Source organism: Mauremys mutica, chromosome 13 (genome assembly GCF_020497125.1).
Source record: "Mauremys mutica isolate MM-2020 ecotype Southern chromosome 13, ASM2049712v1, whole genome shotgun sequence".
Taxonomy (NCBI): domain Eukaryota; kingdom Metazoa; phylum Chordata; order Testudines; family Geoemydidae; genus Mauremys; species Mauremys mutica.
The window spans coordinates 310,850-335,871 of record NC_059084.1 but is presented as its reverse complement, the minus strand read 5'-3'; the positions used below and the strand labels follow the sequence as shown (position 1 = coordinate 335,871).

The 25,022-nt window shown below is 47.3% G+C and overlaps 1 protein-coding gene across 4 annotated transcripts in view; it reads right to left on the bottom strand.

Annotated features, from left to right (window-relative positions):
- Nucleotides 1-25,022, bottom strand: part of ELMO2 (engulfment and cell motility 2) — a 52,127-nt gene that overhangs the window by 6,087 nt on the left and 21,018 nt on the right. For 3 of the 4 annotated variants that reach the window (XM_044985226.1, XM_044985227.1, XM_044985228.1), the window contains exons 8-15: nt 22,139-22,290; nt 16,470-16,548; nt 15,808-15,843; nt 10,288-10,338; nt 9,858-9,980; nt 9,402-9,536; nt 8,807-8,911; nt 8,616-8,724 (exon numbers count right to left, since the gene is read on the bottom strand). In XM_044985226.1, the coding sequence (XP_044841161.1) occupies nt 8,616-8,724; nt 8,807-8,911; nt 9,402-9,536; nt 9,858-9,980; nt 10,288-10,338; nt 15,808-15,843; nt 16,470-16,548; nt 22,139-22,290 (790 nt within the window). The remainder of the gene's footprint in view (nt 1-8,615; nt 8,725-8,806; nt 8,912-9,401; nt 9,537-9,857; nt 9,981-10,287; nt 10,339-15,807; nt 15,844-16,469; nt 16,549-22,138; nt 22,291-25,022) is intronic. The other variant, XM_044985229.1, reaches the window with a different exon arrangement.

Here is a 25,022-nt window from a genome sequence, read left to right as displayed (position 1 = left end):
GTCTTTTAGAAAAACATCCAATCTTGATATAAAAATTGCCAGTGGTGGAGAATCTACCATGACTCTTGGTAAATTGTCCCAATGGTTAATTACCCTCCCTGTCAAAAATGTACACTTTATTTCCAGTTTGAATTTGTCTAGCTTCAATTTCCAGCCCTTGGATCGTGTTATACCTCTCTCTGCTAGACTGAAGAACCCATTATTAAAATAAATGTTCTCCATGTAGGTACTTATAGACTGTGACCATGTCACCTTTTATTCTTCTCTGTTTTAAGCTAAATAGATTGAACTCCTTAAGTCTATCACTATAAGGTATGTTGTAATCTTTTAATCATTCCTGTGGCTCTTCTCTGAACCACTTCAGTTTATCAACATTGTTCTTGAATTCTGGCCACAAGAACAAGACACTGTATTCCAGCAGTAGTCACACCAGTGCCAAATAGACAAGTAAAATAAGGGAATTCTGAGTAGGAGGAGAAGTTATTTATGCATCAAAGGATCACATTAGCTCTTTTGGCCACAGTATTGCACTGGGAGCTCATGTTCAGCTGATTATCCACCAAAACTCCCAAATCTTTTTCAGAATCACTGCTTTCCAGGATAGAGTTCTCCATCCTGTAAGTATGGCCTACATTTTTTGCTTCTAGATGTATACATTTAGCTGTATTAACATGCATATTATTTGGTTGCACCTAGTTTAACCAAGCTATCCAGATAACGCTGTATCAGAAAAGGACCTAGGAGTTACAGTGGATGAGAAGCTGGATATGAGAGTCAGTGTGCCCTTGTAGCCAAGAAGGCTAACGGCATTTTGGACTGTATAAGTAGGAGCATTGCCAGCAGATTGAGGGACGTGATCATTCCCCTCTATTTGGCACTGGCGAGGCCTCATCTGGAGTAGTGTGTTGTTTTGGGCCCCACACTACAAGAAGGTGGTGGAAAAATTGGAAAGAGTCCAGCAGAGGGCAACAAAAATGATTAGGGGGCAGGAGCACATGACTTATGTGGAGAGGCTGAGGGATCTGGGATTATTTAGTCTGCAGAAGAGAAGAACGAGAGGGGATTTGATAGCTGCTTTCAACTACCTGAAAGGGGGTTCCAAAGAGGATGGATCTAGACTGTTCTCAGTGGTAGAAGATGACAGAACAAGGAGTAGTGGTCTCAAGTTGCAGGGGGAGGTTTAGGTTGGATATTGGGAAAAACTTTTTCACTAGGAGGGTGGTGAAGCACTGGAATGGGTTACCTAGGGAGGTGGTGGAATCTCCATCTTTAGAGGTTTTTAAGGTCAGACTTGACCAACCCCTGGCTGGGATGATTTAGTTGGGGTTGATCCTGCTTTGAGCAGGGGGTTGGACTAGATACCTCCTGAGGTCCCTTCCAACCCTATGATTCTATCCTCTTCATTATTTATCACTCCCCCAATTTTTGTGTAATCGGAAAAGAGTGATTTTATGTTTTCTTCCAAATAATTGATAAAAATGTTAAATAGCGTAAAGCCAAGAACCAATCCCTGTGGGAACTCATTAGAAACACACCTGCTTGATGATGATTCCCTGTTTACAGTTACATTTTGAGACCCATCAGTTAGTCATCTTTTAATCTATTTAATGTGTGCCACATTAAAAAAAATTAGAACGATATAAAATTAATCAAAATGTCTCATGGCACTCAAGTATATTACATCAACGGTATTAGCTTTACCAACCAAACCTGTGATTAAAAAAAAAAAAAAAAGAAAAAAGATATCAAGTTAGTTTGAAAGGATCTATTTTCTATAAACCCATGTTGATTGGCATTAAATTATATTACCCTCCTTTAATTCTTATTAATAGAGTTCTGTATCAGCGGTTTTATTATTTTGCCCAGGATCGATGCGAGACTGACAAGCCTATAACTACCAAGGTCATCCGGTTTACCCTTTTTAAATATTGGCACAATATTCGCTTTCTTCCAGTCTTCTGGCACTTCTGCAGTGTTCCAAGACTTATTGATAATCAACGTCAACTTTCCAGCAAGCTCCTCAGCCAGCTCTTTAAAAACTCATAGATGCAAATTAACTGGTTCTGCTGATTAAAAAATGTTTAACAGTCTCCTGAGATATTAGTGGATTAGAAAGAATGTTATCATATGATATGACTATATCACCTGTTTTTCCCCCAAATGCAGAACAGAAATATTTATTGAACACTTCTCCCTTTTCTGCATTATTATTGATAACACTAACAATCCCATCTAGTAAAGGACCAATACCAGTTTTAGGATTCTTTTTATTCCTAATATACTTTAACTCCTCCTTATTGTCCTTAACTCTGCTGGACACAGATTTCTCCTTCTGTCCCTTTGCTTCTCTTATCAATTTTCTACTATTCCTAATTTTTAATTTATAGTTACTATCAACTTCCCCTTTCTTCCATATGTTATTTCCCCTACTGTGATTTGCACTGTGCCATAAAGAATGATTAAAAGATCAGTTTCTTACCCTACAGTAACCATGATTCATCAGTGTGGATCCCACTGTAGGTTCGCATGCACCTCACGTGGCAAGCTTGGAATCTTTTCTGAGTAGCAGTCAGTGTAGATCCGACTATAAGTGACTGGCAAGCATTGTCCCCTCAGAATGGTGGGAATTAAAAGTATCAGCTGCATCAGTCAAATAGAGATTGGAGGACTGCTCTCCCAAATTGACATCAGATCTAGCAGCTAAGTACAGTCCATAGTGTTTGACAAATATGAATGGATTGTTTAACATAGCTGCCTTGCAGATTTTGGATAACTGGCATCTTTTGAAAGCAGGCGGATGTTGCTTGGGCTCTGGTGGAGAGAGTCTTAACAGTCAGTGGGAAAGGTATAGTGGCCAGCTAGTAACATAACGAGATACACTGAGTTACCCATTTTGATAGTCTTTGTGATGAAATAGCCTGCCCCTTGGAGAAGCTGGCCACAGCCACAAATAGATGTCGACGCAGTCTAAAAAGTGTGGCCTCGTCACTATAATATTGGAGAACTCTGATACATCCAGAATGTGCAGCAGCTTCACCTCTTGGGTGGAATGTGGCTTTGGAAAGACCAGAGATAAAGTAATAGATTGTTTTTTGAACTCAGAAACCATATTGGGAATTAATTTTGCAGGAAGTCTTAATACAATCCTCTTTATGGAACGAAGCATACAGGGGTTCTGCATCAGTGCCTGAAGCTATCTCACCTTGACTTGGGTGATGGCCACCAAAAAAAGACTGTTTTAAGAGTGAGATGGTGGATAGCACACTTCAAGAGGGGCTCAAAGGGGAGCTCCGTCAGCCTTAAAAGGATGATGCTGAGGTCCTATGTGGGAATAAGTTCCCTGACCGGTGGGTAAGTAGCCATGAGACCCTTGAAAAACTTGGATAGTGGTGGATAAGAGAAGATCAAGAGCAACTGTATCGGTGGATGGTACACTGATATTGCCACAAGTGGATCTTGACTGAACTAAAGGACAATCCAGAATGTTTTAACTGCAGCAAATAGTTGAGACTCTTCTGGTCTAGACTGTATCAGGCAGCCCATACAGAGAACTTTTTCCATTTGGTGGAGTCAGTTTTCCTGCTCTGTACCAGGATTTCTTGAACTTGTAGGGAGCAATCCTTTACCATGGTGCTTAACCAGCCAGCATTCAAGCAGTCAAGTGCAGGAACTTTGGTTCCAGACAGAGAATCTGACCCTGTGAGAAAAGGTCTAATTGGCCCAGCAGCCTGACTGGTGATTTCACAGACACCTGCAACAGGTCTGTCAGCCAGAACTGCCTCAGTCAACAGGGGCTCTGAATATGGCCCTGGTACTGTGTGTCTTTGCCAGTAATCTTGGGGATTAGCGGAATTAGTGGGAAGGCAATACGAGATCTTGATTCCATTGCAGAAGAAAAACATCCAGCAATGATCAAAGGCTCATGCCCTTTCTGGAACAGAAGTTTGGACACTTGGTGTTGTCTTTGGTGGTACACATCAGAGGTGTCGCCCACTGATGGAAAGTCGACCTAGTGATAGAATCCTGCATCAACCCTTGTGACTGGTAACGGGCTGCTTGCTCAGGACGTTCATCAGATTGTTGACAACTCCCAGGAGGTGCAGCGCTCCCAGGGTTATGCTGTGCAGATGACACCATTTCCACAGTTTGTTCGTTCCTTTGCAGAGAGGCAAAGAGCTGGCACCCCATGTAATGAAATGCCAATGTATTGTCTCTCAGTGTCTGCACTATGGAATGTCGTAAGACTGAGAGAAATGCTATACACATCAGTCCAATTGCTCTGAGTTCTACAACATTTATACGCAGCTCTGTGTCCTCTGGGGACTAGACTCCTTGTATCTGTAGATGGCCTAAGTGAGCTCCCCAGCCTGTACCCGATATGTCAACTAATGCCATAGTTGGCAACAGGGTCACTTTGACCCGCATCCCTTTTTGGGCTTTGCAGGCATGCAGCCACCAGTCCAGCACTAAGAGGACATGAGGTAGTAGTAGGCCTTTCCTGCTCATCAGGTACTTGGCCTAGGAGTAAACTTACCTGAGCCAGAACTGTAGAGGCCTCAGATGAATTCTGGCAAGCAGCATCAGGTACGTTCACAGGGACATATAGCCTAATAATGCAAGACAAATCTGTACCATCATAGCTGGTTGTGATTTCACTGTGTTCAGTGATAACTGGAAAAAGAGGAAACTGTCTTCTGGCATATTAGCCCTTGCTGTCATGGAATTTATCCTGGCCCGTATAAACTATCATCTGTGATGGGATAAAAACAAACAAATTTCTTGTAATTCACCAGGAGGCCCAGCTCCGCAAACAGGGAAAGGGCACAACTGAGGCTGGTCAGAGCTTCCTAACAGGATCTGCCTCTGATCAGCCAGTCATCTAGTTATAGCTGCCCTCATAGGTGTGCCACCATCGTGGCAACACATTTTGTAGACTCTTGGTGCTGGGAAGAACCCAAAAGGCAATACTGTGTACTTGCAGTGATTGGGCTCTACTGTAAATCTCAGGTACTTCTGTGGCCCAGGTGGATTGCTGTGTGGAAGTACGTGTCCTAAAAGTCGAGAGCCTGTCCTATGGATCCTAGATGAAGAAATAAGGCCACTTGTTTGTAACAGGCTCTTGTGAGGGGTCCATGAAGATGGATAGGGAAGGAGAGTAGGTAGGGGGCAAGGAAAATAATTACATGGGGCACGCCCAGCACTCATTTGCTGGTATAATTCCTGACCACACCAGATGGAAGTGGGTGAGGTGGTTTCTCAATGTCAGCTCTGGGATGGTCTTGATGTGGTTCTCAACAGCCCCATCAAACCTGCTGCATGACAGAGGAAGATGACAGGTGCTCCTGGAGCTACAGGCCTGCTTTCTGAATGCGTATCTGGTTGGTACCTGGTAACGGGAGAGTGCTCTTTGACTTTGCAGGGTCTGATGTTGGAAGAGCTTTGATATGGTGGTGGGATGTAGATCCCTAGGGACCTCAGCACTGTCCTTGAAGCCTTGAGGGAGTGGGAGTGCCTCAGCCATCTGGTTGCTGAACAGGTGCCTGTAACCAGGAAGCCTGGTGCATTGTGATTGCCATAGTCATGGAACTAGCAACCATCCCAGACTTGTCCACTGCTACTTGTAGCGCTGTCTTTTGCTATCATCTGGACCTCTCATGGTTTCTCTGAGCTTTTCTCTGCATTCCTGTGGGAGACAAAATAGGAAGAGGGTGGAAGAATTACACTCTTTCCCCTCTAAAAAACTCCTTTCATGAACCAGGTCTTATAGTTCATGATACACACCTGGGAGGCAGGCAGATGAATGTGCCTTCTGACTAAAAAGGTCTAATTTCCTGGGGTCCTTATCTTTAGGAGTTCCTTGGTGGATCTGGTCTTTTCTCCTGAACTTCAGATACTACTATCAACCCTGGTGCTGGATGCATGTAAAAATGTTCAAAGCTCTTGAACAGTATGTGGCAGTGCTTTTCTTCTTAGTTCCAGGCAGGGGAAAGCGAGACTGGGGCATGCCACAGTCCCTTTGCTGGGTCCAGTATGCCCTCATTATATCAGGAGGGCAATCCTTGATGGCACTGAGGAGCTAAAAATGTCAAACAGCTTGTGCATGTTCTCTTGGATCACTGTTATCTCAATAGCTGATGTTTCAGCTATCCTCGAGAGCACGTCTTGGAAGGCTCTAAAGTCAACAATGGCTGGTGTCTGGGCTGAAGCAAGTGCCTCATTAGGAGAAAATGAAGACCCCTTTGGTGGGGAGGACAGTTGGAGCATCTCAAGCTGCCCTGACTTGTTCATGAAGGGCTTCCCCTAGTTCTGGTGAGGGGAGGTTGACCCAGTGGTGATTTGAGATGTCATTCTTTTCCCCTATACATGCAACAGGGGTCTGCTCCTGGACTGTGGATGGCTCCAGGAGGGCCAGTAAGGTCAAGGTGCAGATTATAAGGGTACTGGTCAGATTGGCAGTGGACAGGTCAACTACAGTCATGCATCAGTACCTGGTAAGGAATGTTGCTGGAACTCCCTCTAAGATCCTTTTCTGAGAGTAAGAGACAGAGGAGTAAGTGGTTTGACCTAGCGGTTATGGCTGGGCTGCTGTCCACACAGTCAAGGGTGGCCATGAGGGAGTAGTCAGTGAGCAGGGATAGGAGTAATCGCTAGAGATGGGATCAACAGACAAAAGTAAGGGTCAGAGTCAGGCTGAGTTCGGAGACTGGAGATCAGAAAGCTAGGGGAGGTCTGGAGTCGCAGCAGGCCAGAGGTCTGTGTGGTTGCCTAAACAACTTCCTGGGGCACCCTCTAGGGTTAAATAGTGAGCACAGACCAATCAAAAGGCTGCAGGTTATTGCTGCTCTGGACCCAGTGGGCAGTTCTTCCTACAGCACCTAATCTCCACAATGCTCCTTGGATGGGGCTCTGGGTGGCTCCCTGGTGATGTAGAACTGCAGCCCTGAGCTCTACAGACCTGGGTTCTAGTCCGACAGATCCTTATACTGATCTGATGGAAGAGGGTTCCCTACCTGCAATAGGAGAGAAGGAATGGGCTGGATATGGTGAAGAGAAGTACATCTCTGTGAACAGCAGTACCACTGGGGGTATGTCTGGTGCTGGGGCCTCCAGTGCCGGTGTCTGTCCCAAGTGCAGAGGTGATGGCAGTTCCTTTAAGGTGCATCTTGGTACCAGAAAGGTTTGTTGACTGGCATGGATGTCGGTACCGGTGTGAGTCTCAGTGTCAAAATTTGTAGAAGTACAGCTGTCTCCTGTGCTGTCTTCATAGTCTGTACCTTGCTCCCAGCCCTCAACGTCATGGAGGGGTTAGATTTGTCTTTGGAAGAATGTTTCAAATCCTCTTTTCGGGATAAAACTGCTGGATGCTCCAAGCTGCACTTGGAATCCATGCCAGTCTGTTGGTACAGGGTCTCTTTGTCCTGGAGTTAGTGCTAAAGCATTGAGCAGTAAGGCCATCTATGCCAGTGCTATGCCTGGTCTTGGAGATCTTGGGGCTGATACCAGTGGACTTGGCACAGTTTTTGATGACTTCTTCCCACCGTGATGGAAAGCAGGGGTATGTGGTTAGTGGAGCAGTTTCTGGAGATAGCCTCCACGACTCCAGCTTGGTGGAGCTGTCATCTCCAGGATTGGCTGCATCATTCATGGATCGATCAAAGAGATGTAACTTGAGCCTCGTGTCTCTTCACGTTCACATATTGGATGAGAAGGAACAGCAGAACGAGCACTTGTTGCAGATGTGCCCTTCCCCAAGGCAGAAATGGAATCTGTTGTGCTCATCAGTTAAGGACATGAGACCATCGCACAATGGACAGGGTTTTAACCTATAGCATGTGTGAAGTGCCTAACTGTGCTGTGCAGGTTGTGTGCACGGGGGCTTTAAGGCAGGTTTCCCCCTATCCTTTCCCCTTTTTTCAACGTCCAAGTCAAAGTTAATAACGAGAAAGTGAAGAGGAATTCCTTCACAGAATAAAAGTAATCTGAAGTGAGTTTGAAGCTCAAGAAAGAGTAATGAGTCAGACACTCATTTAGTTCAGTGTCTCTGCCATGGGTGGCAAGAGGGAACTAAGGTAGGGCTGTGGTCTCTTTTCCTTTTATGCCCTTGCACAGGGCACACACGGGGCCCAACAGACATTGCTATTCAGAAAAAGATTGAGCTGCATGCATGAGGTACATGCACACCTATAGTGGGATCCATAATGACACATACCTAAAGAAGAGCTGAGCACTGTCATCCTTGTAGTCCCAGAATAGAGCTTCCCTCCTGACTCTCACACATCACTCAGGAGGCCCCAAGCATCCATGGCCTTGCCTATATAAGGACATTTCTTACCTGCTCTTCAGCACTGGTGCTACCAGCTGGGTGAGCTGTAGTGCAGGCAATTTTACCACAGTGTTCTCTGATCCTGTACAACCCTACTCCAGCCCGAGGAGCCTAACTCACCAAAGAGAGCACAGACCCTGGTCGCAGCACTCATGGATCACAAGAAAGCAGGCTCCAGGCTCTCTGCCCTTGGGCACAGAATGTATACCCTGTGGGTGATTTCAGGGGAGCACCTTCCCAGTACACAGCACATCTGCAGAAAGGTTCCAGGGATTGGGATGGAGGCACTTACGGAGCTCCCCAACCTGCAGGATTTCACACAGCATCTTGGTGAGCTCAATGGCGCTGCGCCCAAACGGGCACTCATGCTTGTCCTCCCGACTGCTGTTTTCCAGGACAATCTAGAGAGAGAGCGAGAGCACATGCATGAGACAGCACAAACCAGGGTGATGATGTTTGCAGGAGGTACCCTTCTCTCCATACCCTTATGTAGGTGTCCTGATGGAATTTGGCCAAGTAGAGCATGTTGTCCAAAGCCAGCATCCCTGGGGGAGTCTGGGTAAAGTCCATGGCTGGATTGATGTGATTCTGTGGGTAGAGTGTAGGAAAAACCCAAACACATTAGTCCTAGGGAATCCTGAAAGAAGCCTCCCTGAATCTGCCCATGCAGGGGGTCCCTAACCCTCCCAGAACCCTCCCCCTGAGATGAGCAATCCACCCAGGGAACACTTGAGTGGCCACCTATCTAAATTGTCTCTGGAAATGTTTTTTGTTGCTCCTGTGGAGATAAATGTGACTCGCACACAAGTATCTGTGCCCTCCGAGAAGATCCTTGCGCATCATGCCAAGAGACCTGAGCCTAATCACTGGCTTTAACTGAGCAGTGAGTTCACAAGGATACGAACAGAGAGCCCTGTCTCTGCAAAGTTCCTCTCTTAGGAGATGTCTTAGGCTCCGATACAGAAATGGGGTGTGATCTTTTCACTTTGTGGCCTCCTTCTGTTCTCCCCTCCCCAACAAGGAACTCTTAAGCTGCCTCTAGCAAACTGTGGCATCAGCAATCCCTCCGGATACATACAGTGAATCCCAGCATCTTGTAGTCCTTTGTGTACATGGCTTTGCGTTTCTCTGTCCCGCCCCCAGGTACGGTGTTGCCATCGGACTCTGCATCAAAAGCGATTCTTCTCAGCTCAAATATGATGTCTCTTTGTGCCTGAGAGACAGAAGGCAAGGAGATTGCAGTGCATCAGCAATCACACGGGCAATATTTCTACACAACACCATACAGTCCTGTCTCTCTCCAGAGTTCATGTTATGGACATGGACCAAGTGCCAGGAATCGAACTGGCACTTTTTACAGTGACACCCATTGGGAACTCCAGCTTTTAACATTCCCTGCAGCTGAGGTGGAGCTAAGGAAGCCAGTCATGAATCAATTCCCCTCTTTCAGCACCTCCTGTCCCTCATAATTGTACCCAGCCTGCTGACCCTGGGGGTTCTTCTACAGTGCACTCACTGCAGCCCTAACAATGACCTGATCATTGGGATCCATCTTGGTCATCATCCGCTCTTCCAGGAGGTTAAAGGTCAGGACCTGCAGCACGTACAGCTGATGCGCCATTTCTGTTTTGATTGGGCGGTTTCCTCTGATCACATGCTGCAATATCAAGAGTTGGGGCAAGAGTGAACAGTAAGAAAAACTACTGAGTGCTGCTTGCTGTAGGCACAAGTCAGGCTGCCCATACCCGTGTTCGTGAAGATCCAATACCTGACAGGACCTGGTCTAATGCCAGGAGGAAATGCTGCAAACTCTCTTCTCTCTCTTGGAAGAGTGGTTGCAATTCCACTCTGAACAGACTCATATTCCTGGAGGTGCCCTTAGGCAGCAAGATTTAAACTCAGCATAAGCGAGGTTTCCAATTAGTAATGACTGAGAAGCTCCCTGTCATTTGTCACATACTCACATTCAGGATTATAGACCTCAGGTGCTTCTGGGCAAACGCATTAGCCATTTCCTGTTGGGGATTCAGAGATAAAAGGAATATGAGAGAAAAACAAAAGCAGAACCCACCTCTTGCAGAAAGGAGAGAAAAGGTGAGCGACAGATCAGTGACAGCCCATACCATGTAGGACAGATAACTCATTACAGACAATCACCATGTGACAATTCCTCCACCCTACCCGTGTCTCTTTAGAGCGCTGGTCACCCTGAGATCTAAGGGCCCAATTCCTTATCGCTCTATGGCCCCTTTGCACTGGCATACCACCAGTGCAAGAGGATGTGTGGAGGTCCGGGGGCAGGAGGAAGCTTGGCCCTAGATGTTTCCTGCTGGCCAAGCCTGTTGGAGCTATGGCAGCATGGAGTGTTACTTGGGCTGCCTTAGCCTGTGTTGCTGGCCAAGACTGTCCCAGCTACCCGTGAACTGGGGCCGTGTACTCTGACCAGTGCAGGAATGTATTTGTCTGCAAAAGTCTTACTGCAATCAGGTAAACAGCCCAGCCAGCATGTTCCGAGCTGACACAAGATTTCCCCCTGTTTCAACAGCTTATCACTTTCTCAGAACTCTTCCTCTGGAGCTCACATTTCCCTTGTCTCAGCCTCAAAGGTGATTTTTAAGGGGCAGTTTGAGGACAAAACACTGAGCTGATTTTGAGTTACACAAATAGAAAGGAAATAAGTTTCATGCATGAAGTTTTCAGTTGCTATTTTTGCTCCAGTGGCTTTGTTTCCTAGTGACTCCCTCAGCCTGTACCTCAGCCTGAGGAGCAAAGGCTCTCTAACAGCGCTCTTTCAAATTTACCAAAGAAAAAGAAGTGAGACGTGTTTAAACATCACACATGCTGAGGAGGTGCCTCATCCCAACAGACAGACACGTGAGTCTACTGCAAACCTGTGTGTCTGGGACCAACATGGCCAGCTGACCAGACATCATGCATATATCACCTAACCTGCCATCTCTCCACAGGTCTAGATGACATACTGGTTAAAACACCATCAACCTGTTTACAGTAGCAGGTGGAGCTGTGCCAGAGCTCATATAATGGTAGGAGCTTTTCAGAAATTTGCTATTGGGGCAAGGTCTTTGGATGGGCTTATGATAGGCGTACCTATCAGGCCACTTGCCATCTGGAATGGATTCAGCGGAACAGTCCATTTCAGAATCCCTGCACATTGTGAACACCGGTGAACATAGGCTGGGCAAGCCCAGAATTGGATTTGAATATGAAATCATACTTAAATAATTACACCAGTGCAACCTACTCCTCCTGATCTCCCTTGCACTGTCCCAATTCCCCAAGCCGATCCTGCTAGTTCCAGGCCACACAGGAAGTATGGCAAAATGTACATTTCAGCCTGCTCCTAGGGTCTTTGTTTTCACTCTTTTGGTTCTATATTGCTGGAGACAGGAACCACTAGGAAGAGCAGAGTGACACTCTGGCTGATAGCCAAACCACCTAGAGCTGTGAGCTCAGCAGGGCTCACACACTAACTATAGTCAAAATGAGTCAGTACTTGGATGGGAGACGTCTTAACATCCAGCTGCTGCAGGAAGTGGTTCAAAAGAGGATACACTGTCCCTTGAATTAGCACGGTTTCTTATTATTTATAATTTCTATTATAATGTCCTTAGAGATTTGTGCCGTACAAACACAAAATAAAGGGAGTCCCTGCCCCAGAGGGCTTACAGGTTGTATATCTGATGAGACAACAGATGGATAAAGCAGGTAAATGGTTGGAAAGAAAGGAGACAGTGAAACAATCCTGATTAGCATAGTAAGTAGAAGTGTGAGCACACACACACACTGCCTAACCACTGTCAAGTGATTGATATTGTCCCTAATGCTCCAGCATGGTCCTGGGGACACTGTGCTGCAGGGAATGGTGAGGGTGACTCTGCAGGGGGCGCTTTCCTCTCCAAGTCAGTATTGTCCCTAATGCCCCAGGATGGTACTAGGGGCTCTGTGGGGTTGGGGTGCTCTTTTGGATTGTTATTACTGTAGTGCTGAGAGCCCTAGTTGTGGACCAGGACCCCAATGTATTAGGCGGTGTACGAAGGATGCAAGGAAAATTTAAGTGGTTGTTAAAGATAAGAACATAAGATCCCTTGGAAATGTTATGAGTTGGGTATTAGCCTTGGTATCTTGGCCAAACTCCTAGTCACATAATTACGTTCTGTCTCCCTGAATTACCTGTGAACTTTCCATTTGAGATGGTAAGCCCACCCATTGTCTGTCTTAGAATATTACATCATGTTTGCCAAGTGCTGTTAAAAGCATCAACAGAGCCACCTCAGAGGTGGGCTGCATTTTTAGCAAGAATAAAGTGCTCTCTGCTGCTACAAAAGTCTGCAAAACGCTTTGAGAACCTACCAAATAGAAGTCTCTAAATCATACTCTAAACTGCATGCATGGGAGGCAGGTTTGTAGAAATTTTGGTGGTACCTGGAACCTCCCCCGCCCAAACTGTGCCCCCCCAAAACTCAGCCCCCCACCTGCCCAAGGCTCAGGGAGAGAGTTTGGGTGGGGAAGGAGGTCTGGGGTGCAGGCTCTGGGAGGGAGTTTGGGGAGGGAGGGGGTGGGGCTGGGGAAGAGAGGTTTGGGGTGTGGGGGGGCTAAGGGCTATGGCAGGGGGTGGGGTGAGGGCGGTGGGGTTCATGATGCAGGAGGGGGCTCAGGGTTGGGGCAGACAGGGTGCAGGAGGATGAGGGGTTTGGGAGGGGCTCAGGGCGAAGGTAGGGGTGTAGGGTGTGAGGGCTCTGTCTGGGGCTGGGGATGAGGGGTTTGGGGTGTGGGAGGGGGCTATAGCAGAGGGTTGGGGTGAGGGCTGTGGCTGGGGATGAGGGGTTCATGATGCAGGAGGGGGCTCAGGGTTGGGGCAGATGGTTAGGGTTCAGGGGGATGAGGGGTTTAGGGCGTGGGAGGGGCTCAGGGCGAAGGTAGGGGTGTAGGGGGTGAGGGCTCTGTCTGGGGCTGGGGATGAGAGGTTTGGGGCGTGGGAGGGGGCTATGGCAGAGGGTTGGGGTGAGGGCTGTGGCTGGGGATGAGGGGTTCATGATGCAGGAGGGGGCTCAGGGTTGGGGCAGATGGTTAGGGTTCAGGGGGATGAGGGGTTTAGGGCGTGGGAGGGGCTCAGGGCGAAGGTAGGGGTGTAGGGTGTGAGGGCTCTGTCTGGGGCTGGGGATGAGGGGTTTGGGGTGTGGGAGGGGCTCAAGGAGAGAGTAGGAGTGTGGGGGGTGAGGGCTCTGGCTGGGGGGTTTGGGGTGTTGGAGAGGCTTAGGGCTGGGGCAGAGGGTTAGGGTGCGGCGGAATGAGAGCTCTGTCTGGGACGGGGATAAGGTGTTTGGTGTGTGGGAAGGGCTCACGGCTAGGGCAGAGGGTGGGGGTGCAGGGGGTGTGAGGGCTCTGTCTGGGGCTGGAGATGAGGGGTTTGAGGTGTTGGAGGGGGCTCAGGGTTGGGGCAGAGGGTTAGGGTGTGTGAGGGACTGAAAGCTCTGGCTGGGGGTGTGAGCTCTGGGGTGGGGCAGGGCTGGGGATGAGTTTGGGGTGCAGGCAGGCTGCTCTGGGACAGGGGCCAGAGAGGAGGACTCCCCCCAGCCCTTTCCCTGCCGGCAGCAGTGAGCTCTGGGGGAGGAACCCTCCTTTCCCGCCCCCCCCCAGCAGCACACTGTCACTGCATGTGCTCCTAGGGCCCCTCTCAGGTCCAGGAAGCTCCCTCGCCTCCCCCGTGGTGGGTGCCAGGGGGTGCTGCGTGTGCCTCCTCCCCTGCTGTTGCCCCTGACTGTAGCCTCACTGGGGGTGGGGGATGGGCTGCCTCCTTGCCCAGAATGGGGCAGGAGCAGTGACTGTGGGGGGGACAGGACGGGGGGCTGTGCTGCTGGAGGGCCCCGCCGGAAAAGGGAAAGGTCGTCTCAGAGTCAGTCTGCCCTGGCAGTTGATATGGGGGGCACTAGGACCCTGGGGCAGCAGTTGCTGCAGGGAGGCAAGCTGCACAGAAGAGGCAGGGATGCTCTGCTCCCTCCAGGGCCCGGGACATGCATGGGGCCAGCAAGGGGGGGCCGGGGGACACTCAGGGGAGGTGCGGGGGCAGCAGGGGGGGGCGGAGGGAGATCCGTCCCCAAACATTGGTGGAGCTGGGCCCCTGGGCTCTGAGTATTGCTGGGGCCTGGGCACCATGTAGGTATGGAACTCACTGCCCATGACTGCATGGGCAGTGGGACACAAGCAACAATCCTGAGGCAGACAGCTGGAGGCTGAAGTGTATTCTTAGGGCACAATTGCTCAAGGGATGGCCCCAGATCAGGCATGACATACACTACAACCTGAGAGCATCAGCACTGAGTACTGTGAATGTTCCCATTCACCTCTGCTATCATAAGGTGTTGTCTACATAGCAAGTTTTCTAGGGCTTGGCTACACTTGTGAGTTATAGCGCAATAAAGCAGCCCCGGGCGCCCTAGCTCACTCCCCGTCCACACTGGCAAGGAATGTAGAGCACTCTGACTTCGCGGCTACAGCGCTACTGGTTCTCCACCTCAGCGAGAGGAATAACGTTTGCTGCGCCTTGGCTACAACGCGCGGGCGTCAGTGTGAACAAGGTGTTGCGTTATTGCGCTCTGACCGGCATCTGGAAACGTCCCATAATCCCCTTAAGTCAAGTGGCCACTCTTGTCACAGTTTTGAACTCTTGTAGGAATGCGGAAATGCCCCTTCAAAGCTCCGTTTCTAACAGCTGGCATGCAAGCCATTAGTGTGGAATGCTGTGTGTGAGAGAGAGGCGGGGGAGAGCGGGAGGTCTGCAGCTGTCTGAACTTACAAGCCAGCATGGTGACATGCTCTCAGCCCCCCCCAAAACCCACTCTCTCCCCCACCACATACACACAACACACTCCCTGTCACACTCCCCCCTCCCCCCACCATTTGAAAAGCACGTTGCACTCACTTGCATGCTGGGATAGCTGCCCATAATGCACCGCTCCCAATGCTTCTGCAAGTGCCCCAAATGTGGCCACGCCAGTGCGCAAGCAGCTGTCAGTGTGCACAGACTGCAGCGCTTTCCCTGCTGCACTCTCCAAAGGCGGGTTTAACTCACAGCGCTCTACATCTGCAAGTGTAGCCACACCCCTAGCCTATTTTAAAACCAATCAGAGCTGTAGCACAGACTCAGTTTTAGGCTGTTGAAGGTGGCTTGGCCTGTTTTTACTGAACTGGTTCTGGTTTTAAAATTGATTTAGCTGAACGGGTTTTAAAAGTTTCCCCAGCACAAACAACCCCTTTATGGACCATCGCTATAAATATCCTCTATGCCAGCTAAAGTCAAGCAGACCCTCCCTATGGGTTCCTCCAGCACCATCCCCCGGACCACCCCTCACCTCCAATCCCCATGCAGCACCTCTGGCAGTAGGACAGATAGCTGGAGGCTAACTACCTAGGATGCCTACAGCTCAGCAGGCATCTGACCCTCCCCCAGGGCTGGAGTTACTTACAGTAACAGGCAGGTCTAGCGGGTTAAGGAGCTTGTCCTGCTGGCAGAAAGCAAAAGGCACAAAGAGAAGCAGACAGAGGAGTTAGCTCAGAGCCCAGAGCAAAGGGCACAAACAGGGCACTGGAGGAGGAAGAGTTAACAGAGCAAAGCTTCACAACACAGATGCATGCACACCCCACATCTAGCTAAGATCTTGGGGCGCCTCAAGCAGAGCAGAGATCTTACTTTTCTTATGCATGTTATGGGGACACGCCCACGGGACTCAGATTGTGTGTGCATGCTGGACAGTCCCATGGGGCTCCTAACTTCCCCACCCCGTGCTGCACTCCCACATGGCATTTCCACAGGACTCAGTTTCTCCAAAGGGTGTCCATGCTCTACACACAATCGCGCTATGCTTCTCCCCCCAGCAACACCCCATTGTCCTGTTGGGCATGCCCCACACCAGCAGCCTTCTGCTCCAGTCAATCTCTCTATTGGAATCGCCACATTTCCCCCAGGCTGAACCACTGCAAGAGAGTCCCACAGCAATAGAAAGAGCTTGGCTGAGTCTGGGCCCCATTCTGCCTAGACAGAGGGACTTTACTTGTTTGGCACCTGCAACATCTGAGGTCAGCCATTAATCAGGCCCGGGGCTTTGGCTACAGAAAGGAGGTCACAGACCTGTCTCTTGTCCTCAGGCGCCTTCAGGAAGAGGGCATTGATCAGGGCAATGGCATACGTCTGAATCTCCTGGTTTGAGCTGCAGGGACAGAGACACACGGAGAACTGGAGATGAAAGCAGCAGCTAGTGTTTGCAGAACAGGGGGAGGAATATTACAGGCTGTCACTTCACCCCATCTATTCCAGGATATCTGGAGGCAGGAGCTGCGCTGGTGCAGCTCCTCAGACAGGACCCAACTATTTTTACCACCACATCATCTAGCTTTGCTCAGAGCACCACTGAACTGACGGATAGAAACTGCTCTAGTCAGGGGAAAATACACTATGACATGCTCCCAAACATGGTCCACACTATTTCTTCTGGGACACTGTATCAAGAGTTTACAAACCATCCTCAAGCCCAACAACCTTTGGCCTCAGTCTCTGAAGAAACTCAAACTGCAGCAACTGCCAGAAGCAGCATCCACATTCTGGGCAATGCAGCTCTTGGGACTCAGGGGCCAGAGCCTCAAGCTCTGGGCTATGGGAGCTGGGGGTTGTAAAATTACAGGCCCTGACTCATGAGCCTAGACTTTTCATGAGGAGGACAAGGAGGCTCCATGGGAAAGGCTGAACAATGGGAGAGGTTGTGGTGGGTCACTCAGGTCGGGGGAGGAGCTGGAGGGGGCATGGTAGCCAGCCCCATGTGTGGCACAGAGTTAAACATACAAAAATAAAAAGAGTGAAGACATGAAGCAAACGAGACAGGAGCAGCAGCTGGCTCCCTGGTGGGAAGTGAATAAAAATCATGATTAAAAAGTTTTAGATTTTTAAAAATTTAATTAAAAAAATTAAAATGAGATATTTTATTTACATTTTATTAGTTCTTTACTTTCTCCTCATTTTATAGTCTTACATTATTAATAATGATGTTTTGTACTTGTTTATATAATTAGTATCCTAACAGTTTGTGGCATTTCAGGTTTATTTAAGAAGCTTCAGCCCTGAAATGAAGCATCTCTGATCTTTGCTAGTATATTTTGTTGAGAACATAAACTCAAACATGAACTCAATAAAGCAAATAGTCAGTGCTATATCTGCAACTAGAGCTCAGCGAAATATTTCGAGCAAACAGTTTATTTCCTGAAAAATAAAGTGGTGATGCCCTCCTTATAAAACTTTTAGCAGCCAGTGACTGGGTACTTACCTGGGACGTGGGCCACTGTGATAGAATACACCCTTGGGTTCACACCCTACACACAATTGTAAAATGTTTGTACATGGCATGCCTTTTGAGGTATTTAAAAACTCATAATTTGCTTATCAATATCATGGCAACATGCACATAGTGGTGCAATATGTGAAATTATAAACAAAAGCTGAGATCTTGACTACAAGTATGTTTCCCAGAGAAGTCTGGGAAATAACCAACCAATTCCTCAGAGACAAAGGGCAAACTGATACCTCAGCCAGGTGTAAACAAGGCTGATGGACCATTACCTGCTAAGTGGCCATGCTTTGACAGGAAAGGAGGCAGGGGCAAAAAAAAAATAAAAATAAAAAAATCTACATCTTAGCAAAGAAACCGCATGAGTTTCCTTCCACACAGACTGCCTGTCACCTTGCTCCCAGCTGGAAATGCTTCTCAAAGGGGGACAGAACTATAAAAGAAGGGGAAGACACCCCAAGGTATCCCCCACACCCATGCCCATCAATTCACTGTCTATGATAGGACAAAGGAAGCAGCCATTAGATTGCAGGAGGGGTCCTGACCTAAGAAGTTTGGTCAGTAAAACTGCTGAGAACATGTGGTGAGAAAACATGGCTTTAAATTTAACATTGTTTGTTAAGTTAGGCTATGTCTTCACTAGCACTTGTGTCGGTCAGGGATGTGGAAAAAAAACAACAAAACCCCCCACCCCTGACCGACATAAGTTACAACAGAAGTGCTGGTGTGCACAGCGCTACATCAGCAGGAGAGCGTCTCCCACCACCACAGCACTTGTTGGAGGTGGTTTAATTGCGCCGACAGGAGAGCTCTCTCCCAGCCGCATAGAGAGGCTACATGGGAGACCTCACAGCGGCAGCGGTACAGCTGTGCCTTAAGGTCTGTAGTGTAGATATAGTCTTAAGCACCACTAAGTGTTTCATCCTTATTTTTCTTGTAACCGTTTCTTGCTTTTATGCCTCATTGCTTGTACTCACTTAATATCTCTCTCTTTGTAGTTAATAAATTTGTCTTAAAGGATTAACAAACTTAATATTTCTGGACTGTCTGCAAGGACGCTGGACAATGCACAACATACAGAGCATTGCCAGCAGATCGAAGGATGTGATCATTCCCCTCTATTCGGCATTGGTGAGGCCTCATCTGGAGTACTATGTCCAGTTTTGGGCCCCACACTACAAGAAGGACGTGGAAAAATTGGAAAGAGTCCAGTGGAGGGCAACAAAAATGATTAGGGGGCTGGAGCACATGACTTATGAGGAGAGGCTGAGGGAACTGGGATTATTTAGTCCGCAAAAGAGAAGAATGAGGGGGGATTTGATAGCAGCTTTCAGCTACCTGAAAGGGGGTTCCAAAGACGATGGATCTAGACTGTTCTCAGTGGTAGAAGATGACAGAACAAGGAGTAATGGTCTCAAGTTGCAGAGGGGGAGGTTTAGGTTGGATATTAGGAAACACTATTTCACTAGGAGGGTGGTGAAGCACTGGAATGGGTTCCCTAAGGAGGTGGTGGAATCTCCTTCCTTAGAGGTTTTTCAGGCCCGGCTTGACAAAGCCCTGGCTGGGATGATTTAGTTGGGGATTGGTCCTGCTTTGAGCCGGGGGTTGGACTAGATGACCTCCTGAGGTCCCTTCCAACCCTGATATTCTATGATTCCATGATTTCTGGGGCAAAGTACTAGACCGGGAGTATGTCAGAGTCACCCTACAGTATAACCAAGGCTGGTGAAAGCCAGGTGATGAGCATGCTGCAGTTACAGAGACACATCTGGGAGTGGCCTGCAAGCTGGTGGCTGCTTGTGAGCAGTCTAGGTTGGAGACTATAACAGCAAGACAATGTAAGGCACCCCAGGTTACAGGGAAGGGAGTCACACAGCTCCTCAATGGTCTGACTTATACCCAGGCATGTCACAGTGACCAAGGTTCAATTCCCCATTGTGCGTGATGTGGAGAAGAGATTTGAACTTGGATCTCCCACATGACAGGAGAACACCCTAGCCACTGGACTGGGGGATAGTCTGAGGTGTGTGGGAGGGTTTCCCTCTCTCCTATTGAAGCTATTCTACTATGTATAAATAGTTATTGGAGTATGAACTTGAACTTGGTCTCCTGCATCCTAGATTAATGCCCTGACCACCCGGTTATGCAGTCATCTGCAGTTTCCCGACGGCCAGGGCACTCATGGTCAAGGCATATTTGAGTTTGTGATGTTCTCACAACAAAGATCAGAGATGCTTCATTTCAGGGCTGAAGCTTTTTAAGAGAAAAAACCTCAAATGCCACAAACTAAATATACAAACAAGTAAAAAACCTCATCATTAATAATGTAAGACTATAAAATTCATTTCCTGCTCCAAAAACTATTTTGTTATTGCTACACAATGGAATAGAATCATAGAATCATAGAATCATAGAATTCAAGATCAGAAGGGACCATTATGATCATCTAGTCTGACCTCCTGCAAGATGCAGGCCACATTAGCCGATCTACCCACTCTTTTAGCAAGCGACCCCTGCCCCATGCTTCGGAGGAAGGCGAAAAACCTCCAGGGACACTGCCAATCTGCCCTGGAGGAAAATTCCTTCCCGACCCCAAATATGGCGGTCAGCTGAACCCCGAGCATGCGGGCAAGACTCTCCAGCCACACCCTCTGAAAGAGGTTAAGAATATCATATTATTGACCCAATTTGACCCAATTAAGTACCAGTTTGGCACTTAATTGACCTATTGACTAAGCCCGTTATCCTATTATACCATCTCCTCCATAAACTTATCTAGCTTAATCTTAAAGTCATGGAGGTCCTTCGCCCCTACTGTTTCCCTCGGTAGCTTCAACAGGAAAGGCTGAGAGAGACCCAGACTAGAATATCCCAGAGCCCAGTGGCTAGGGTGCTCTCCTGCAATGTTCAAATCTCAGATAGAGGAGGGAACTGAACCTGGGACTCCCACATCCAAGCTACATGCCCCAACCACTGAGTCAAGAGTTAGAAAGGAATGCACCATCGTCTCCATATCCCCTTAAAAATGCCCCAAATAAAATATTTTTGGTCAAAAGACTTTAGTTCAACCTGAAACTGATTTTTTCAATTTGCCAATTTTTCCCCCACAATTTTTGGATTTGACTGGACCCAAACCTAGTATTTTTACATTTTTCAGAACTGCAAAATAAGTTATTCACCCAGCTCTATTGGAAACTGGCACCACCTTCCAATTTGTCAAATATCCACAAATCAAAGCTCAAGTGCTTCAACTAGGCAATGCTCCTCCCTCAGGGTTTGCAGTGGCTGGACATCTTCTGGATGAAGTGATTCAAGAGGAGTTGAAATGTCTTTAGATGTAATGTGCACAATGCATCTATTGTGTATGCTATAGTCACTACTGAGGGAGAAGCTTCTTACTTGTGTGACAGGCACAATAGCTCCAGTCATCCACATGTATCTGAATATCTGACTGATCACTAATAATACAGTCAGAGGTGAAAGAAAATATGATGCCATGTGATTAGCTTTGTGACAACAAATGTAGTCAGTATGCTTAAGTTAAGCAGAGCTTTGCAAGAAAAATCACAGTAACACGCATTCTAGAATTATTCTCAAAAGTTTTTAAAAGAAAGATGCCAAAACATATTAGCAGCTGTGGTCCCAATACTGCACGCACTGCACATGGGCAGACCCCAGCACATGCATGGACCCCCACTGACTCTCATGGTGCTCAGCGCACGTGAATCCAGCTGAAGGAGTGGGTTTAATGGGATTAAACAATTTTGCAACCACCACCTTGCAGCTGCCAATCACAAACAAGGAAGGTAGCCATGCATTTGTCAGACCTTAAGTTGATTGTCCTCAAGCAATTCTGAAAGCACAGAGGGCATCCTCAGGGAATGCAAATATTAGGACTCCTTGGTAACTGGCCTGTGATTTTTGATCATGGATTGTAATTAAAGTTGAATGTGTTACATTATGAAATATTCATGTTAATATCAATGTTTGTGAGTTTGTATATACAACGTTCACAAGTTTTAACTTTGTTAATGTACTGAAGTACTAAACAACTTTTCATTGGTAACACTGAAGTAATTTTGCTTTACAGTGCCAAAGATTTTGTGCCATTTGGATTTATAAAAGAAAAGCTTTGATTAACAATACAGTTTTAGGCCCCAATCCTGCCAACTATTCTGCACATGCATATTAATAACATGATTAATCCCACTGAAATCAGTGAGACTATTCACATGAGGGAAATTACTCATGTCCTCAAGTATTTCCAGGATTAGTGCCATAATTTTCCAATTTCTTGTTCTTTGCCTTTAGCAGATTTGTAAAGTTCAGATAAGACTCCCTACCAGTCATGCTATTTAAAAAAACACTGTTATGAATTTTAATATAAAATGATAATCTAAAAAAGTTTTACAAATCTCAGTTTAGTTTTAGATCTCTCCACTCTGGGTTCTTGGATACTCACACCTGGAGGTGAGAGATGAGCTGCCCCACAGTTATCTCCTCCGCTATCTTCTGGTACAGAGTCTGGCTGTTCAGCACCATGCTCTCTAGGATGGCTAGGGATCGCTGAAGAATAGAGACATCCACCAGGGGCTGACTCACGTATCCTGCAATCTAAAACCAGAAAAACCAGCACCTCAGCAGATGCCCACCACAGAGGCGATGTGACAAACCAGATACCAAAGTGCTTTGACGCAGGCTGGCAGAGGAGGCAGGCCTCAGAACACCAGAAGGAAGTGTAGCAACTGCATCATGCTCTTAAAATCAGTGCCACCTCACCTTGCATCCAGCTGCCTGCAAGAGGCACACTGTTCCTGGAAGCTGCATGAGAGCAGGAGAAACCCGCTCAGTGTGGAGCATGTGACATGCACCACAATCCCAGAAGGTCCAGCTGCTGCAACTGTGAGAAGGACACTACCCCAACTCTCAGAGGCTGTGGCCTGGGCATCTCCTGCTTTTATGGAGTAAGATGGTCTATAACCTTCCTTAGCATAAGTCTGTCTCATTCATGCCTCACGTTGTACCTGCCACACAGAAATAAGAGATTCTGACATCCCTACAATCCTTATTTGCAGCATGCTGTAGGATTTTGTATCAAGAACCAATAACTACATTGTAGAAGCTGGAGATCTAGGCACCTAGAGAAGCATAGGAGCAGTTTAGGATTGTGGGAGACACATATAAGATGGTTGTTTCTGCTAGGATAGTGAACAGTGACACAATTAATGTTGACTTTTAAAATGGGCTGGGCTACAGCTATGGTTCACATTCTGGTAAATCAAGTGGAAAAGGATAATTAGGTGGCCTTCAGATTCTATTTTGGCCCAACTACCAAATGCTCCAAAAACTAACTGCAAAATTTTTTTTTTTTTTAAGTACCTCAGAAGCAGGAAGCCTGCCAAACAATCACTGGGGCCACTGGATGATCCAGGTGCTAAAGGAGCACTCAAGACAGACAAGGCTGTTGTGGAAAAGCTAAATTAATTCTTTGAATCGATCTTCACTGCAGAGAATTTGGAGGGAGATTCCCACACCTGAGACATGCTTTTTAGGTGACAAATCTGAGGAACTGTCCCAGATTGATGTGTCAGTACAGGAGGTTTTGGAACAAATTGATAAATTAAACAATAATAAATCACCAGGATAAGATGGTATTCACAAAGAGCTCTGATGGAACTTAAATATGAAATTATTTACTCCTGGGGGAATTCTGCGCCACTGCAAATGCAGAATTTAACAGAAATTGTTTTTTTGTGCATAATTTCCTTTCCCCCACAAAAGCAGCAAAGAGTTCTGTGGCACCTTATAGACTAACAAACTTATTGGAGCATGAGCTTTCGTGGGTGAATACCCACTTCATGCATCCGCTTTTACAGATACAACACGGCTACCCCTCTGATAGCTTCCCCCACAGAAATGGGCTGCAATACTGCTGGTCACCACTAGGGGCTGCTGGAGCCGGCAAAGCCCAGCTCACACACAGAAGGGGGGGGCAGAAGCTAGAGGGTTCCTGCCTAGCAGCTGCAGTTCTCCACATGTGTGGAGTTTCCTGCTGTCTCCTTCCCTCAAGCCTGGGACCCAGCAGCAGGCTGTTTCTCCCTCTGGATCCCCGGCTGGTAGGGGGGCTGTGTTGGGGGGGAGGAGGCACATGGCTGGGCCCTGGGGGGGCCCACGGCTGGGATCGAAGGGGGGGAGCAGGTGTCTGGGCTGGGGGTGGCCACAGCTGGGTTCTGGGGTGGGGAGAAAGGGGTTCGGGTTTATTGGCTTGGGGGCCCCCATGGCTGGACTCAGGGGGACGAGTTGTGCGTGTCTGGCCACCCCGGCTGGGCTCAGGGGGAGGGGGGGAATAAATAGGAACTGGGTTGTCATAGGGATTTCTTTAATTCTCTACTCCTGGGGGAATTTTTGTGTCTCTGTATTGTTACAGACATACTTGCTGACAGGTATTTTGAAATAAATTACCAAAATAATTGAAACTGGCATGATTATCTAGTGTTATTTTGACAAATAAAATTTGCAGAATTTTAAAATATTGTGTGCAGAATTTTTATTTTTTTGACACAGAATTTTTAATTTTTTTGGCGCAGTATTTTCCCAGGAGTAGAAATTGCGGAACTACTAACTGTGGTATGTAATCTATCCCTTAGATCAGCTTTTGTATTAGATGACTAGAGGATAGCTAATGTGATCCCAATTTTTTAAAAAAGCTCAATATTCAATCCTGGCAATTAGAGGCCAGTAAACCTAACTTCAGTACTAGGCAAACTAGTTGAATCAGACATACAGATGAACATGATTTGTTGGGGAGGACTCAATATGGCTTTTGTAAGGGGAAATCATGCCTCACCAATCTATGAGAATTCTTTGAGGGAGTCAAACAAACATTGACAAGGATGACTCAGTCGATATAGTGTACTTAGACTTTCAGAAGCCTTTGACAAGGTCCCTCACCAAAGGCTTTTAAGCAAAGTAAGCAGTCATGGGATAAGAGGGAAGGTCCTCTCATAGATCAGTAACTGGTTAAAAGACAGGACACAAAGGGTAGGAATAAATGGTCAGTTTTCAGAATGGACAGAGCTACATAGCAGGGTCCCCCACCAATCTGTACTGGGACCTGTGCTGTTCAACATGTTCCTAAATGAGCTGGAAAAAGGGGTAAAAAGTGAGGTGGCAAACTTTGCAGATGACAAAATTACTCAATACAGGTAAGTCTAAAGCCGACTGTGAAGAGTTACAAAGGGATCTCACAAAACTGGGTGACCGGGCAACAAAATGGAAGATGAAATTCAATGTTTATAAATGCAAAGTAATGTACATTGGAAATTCCAACTATACATACAAAACAA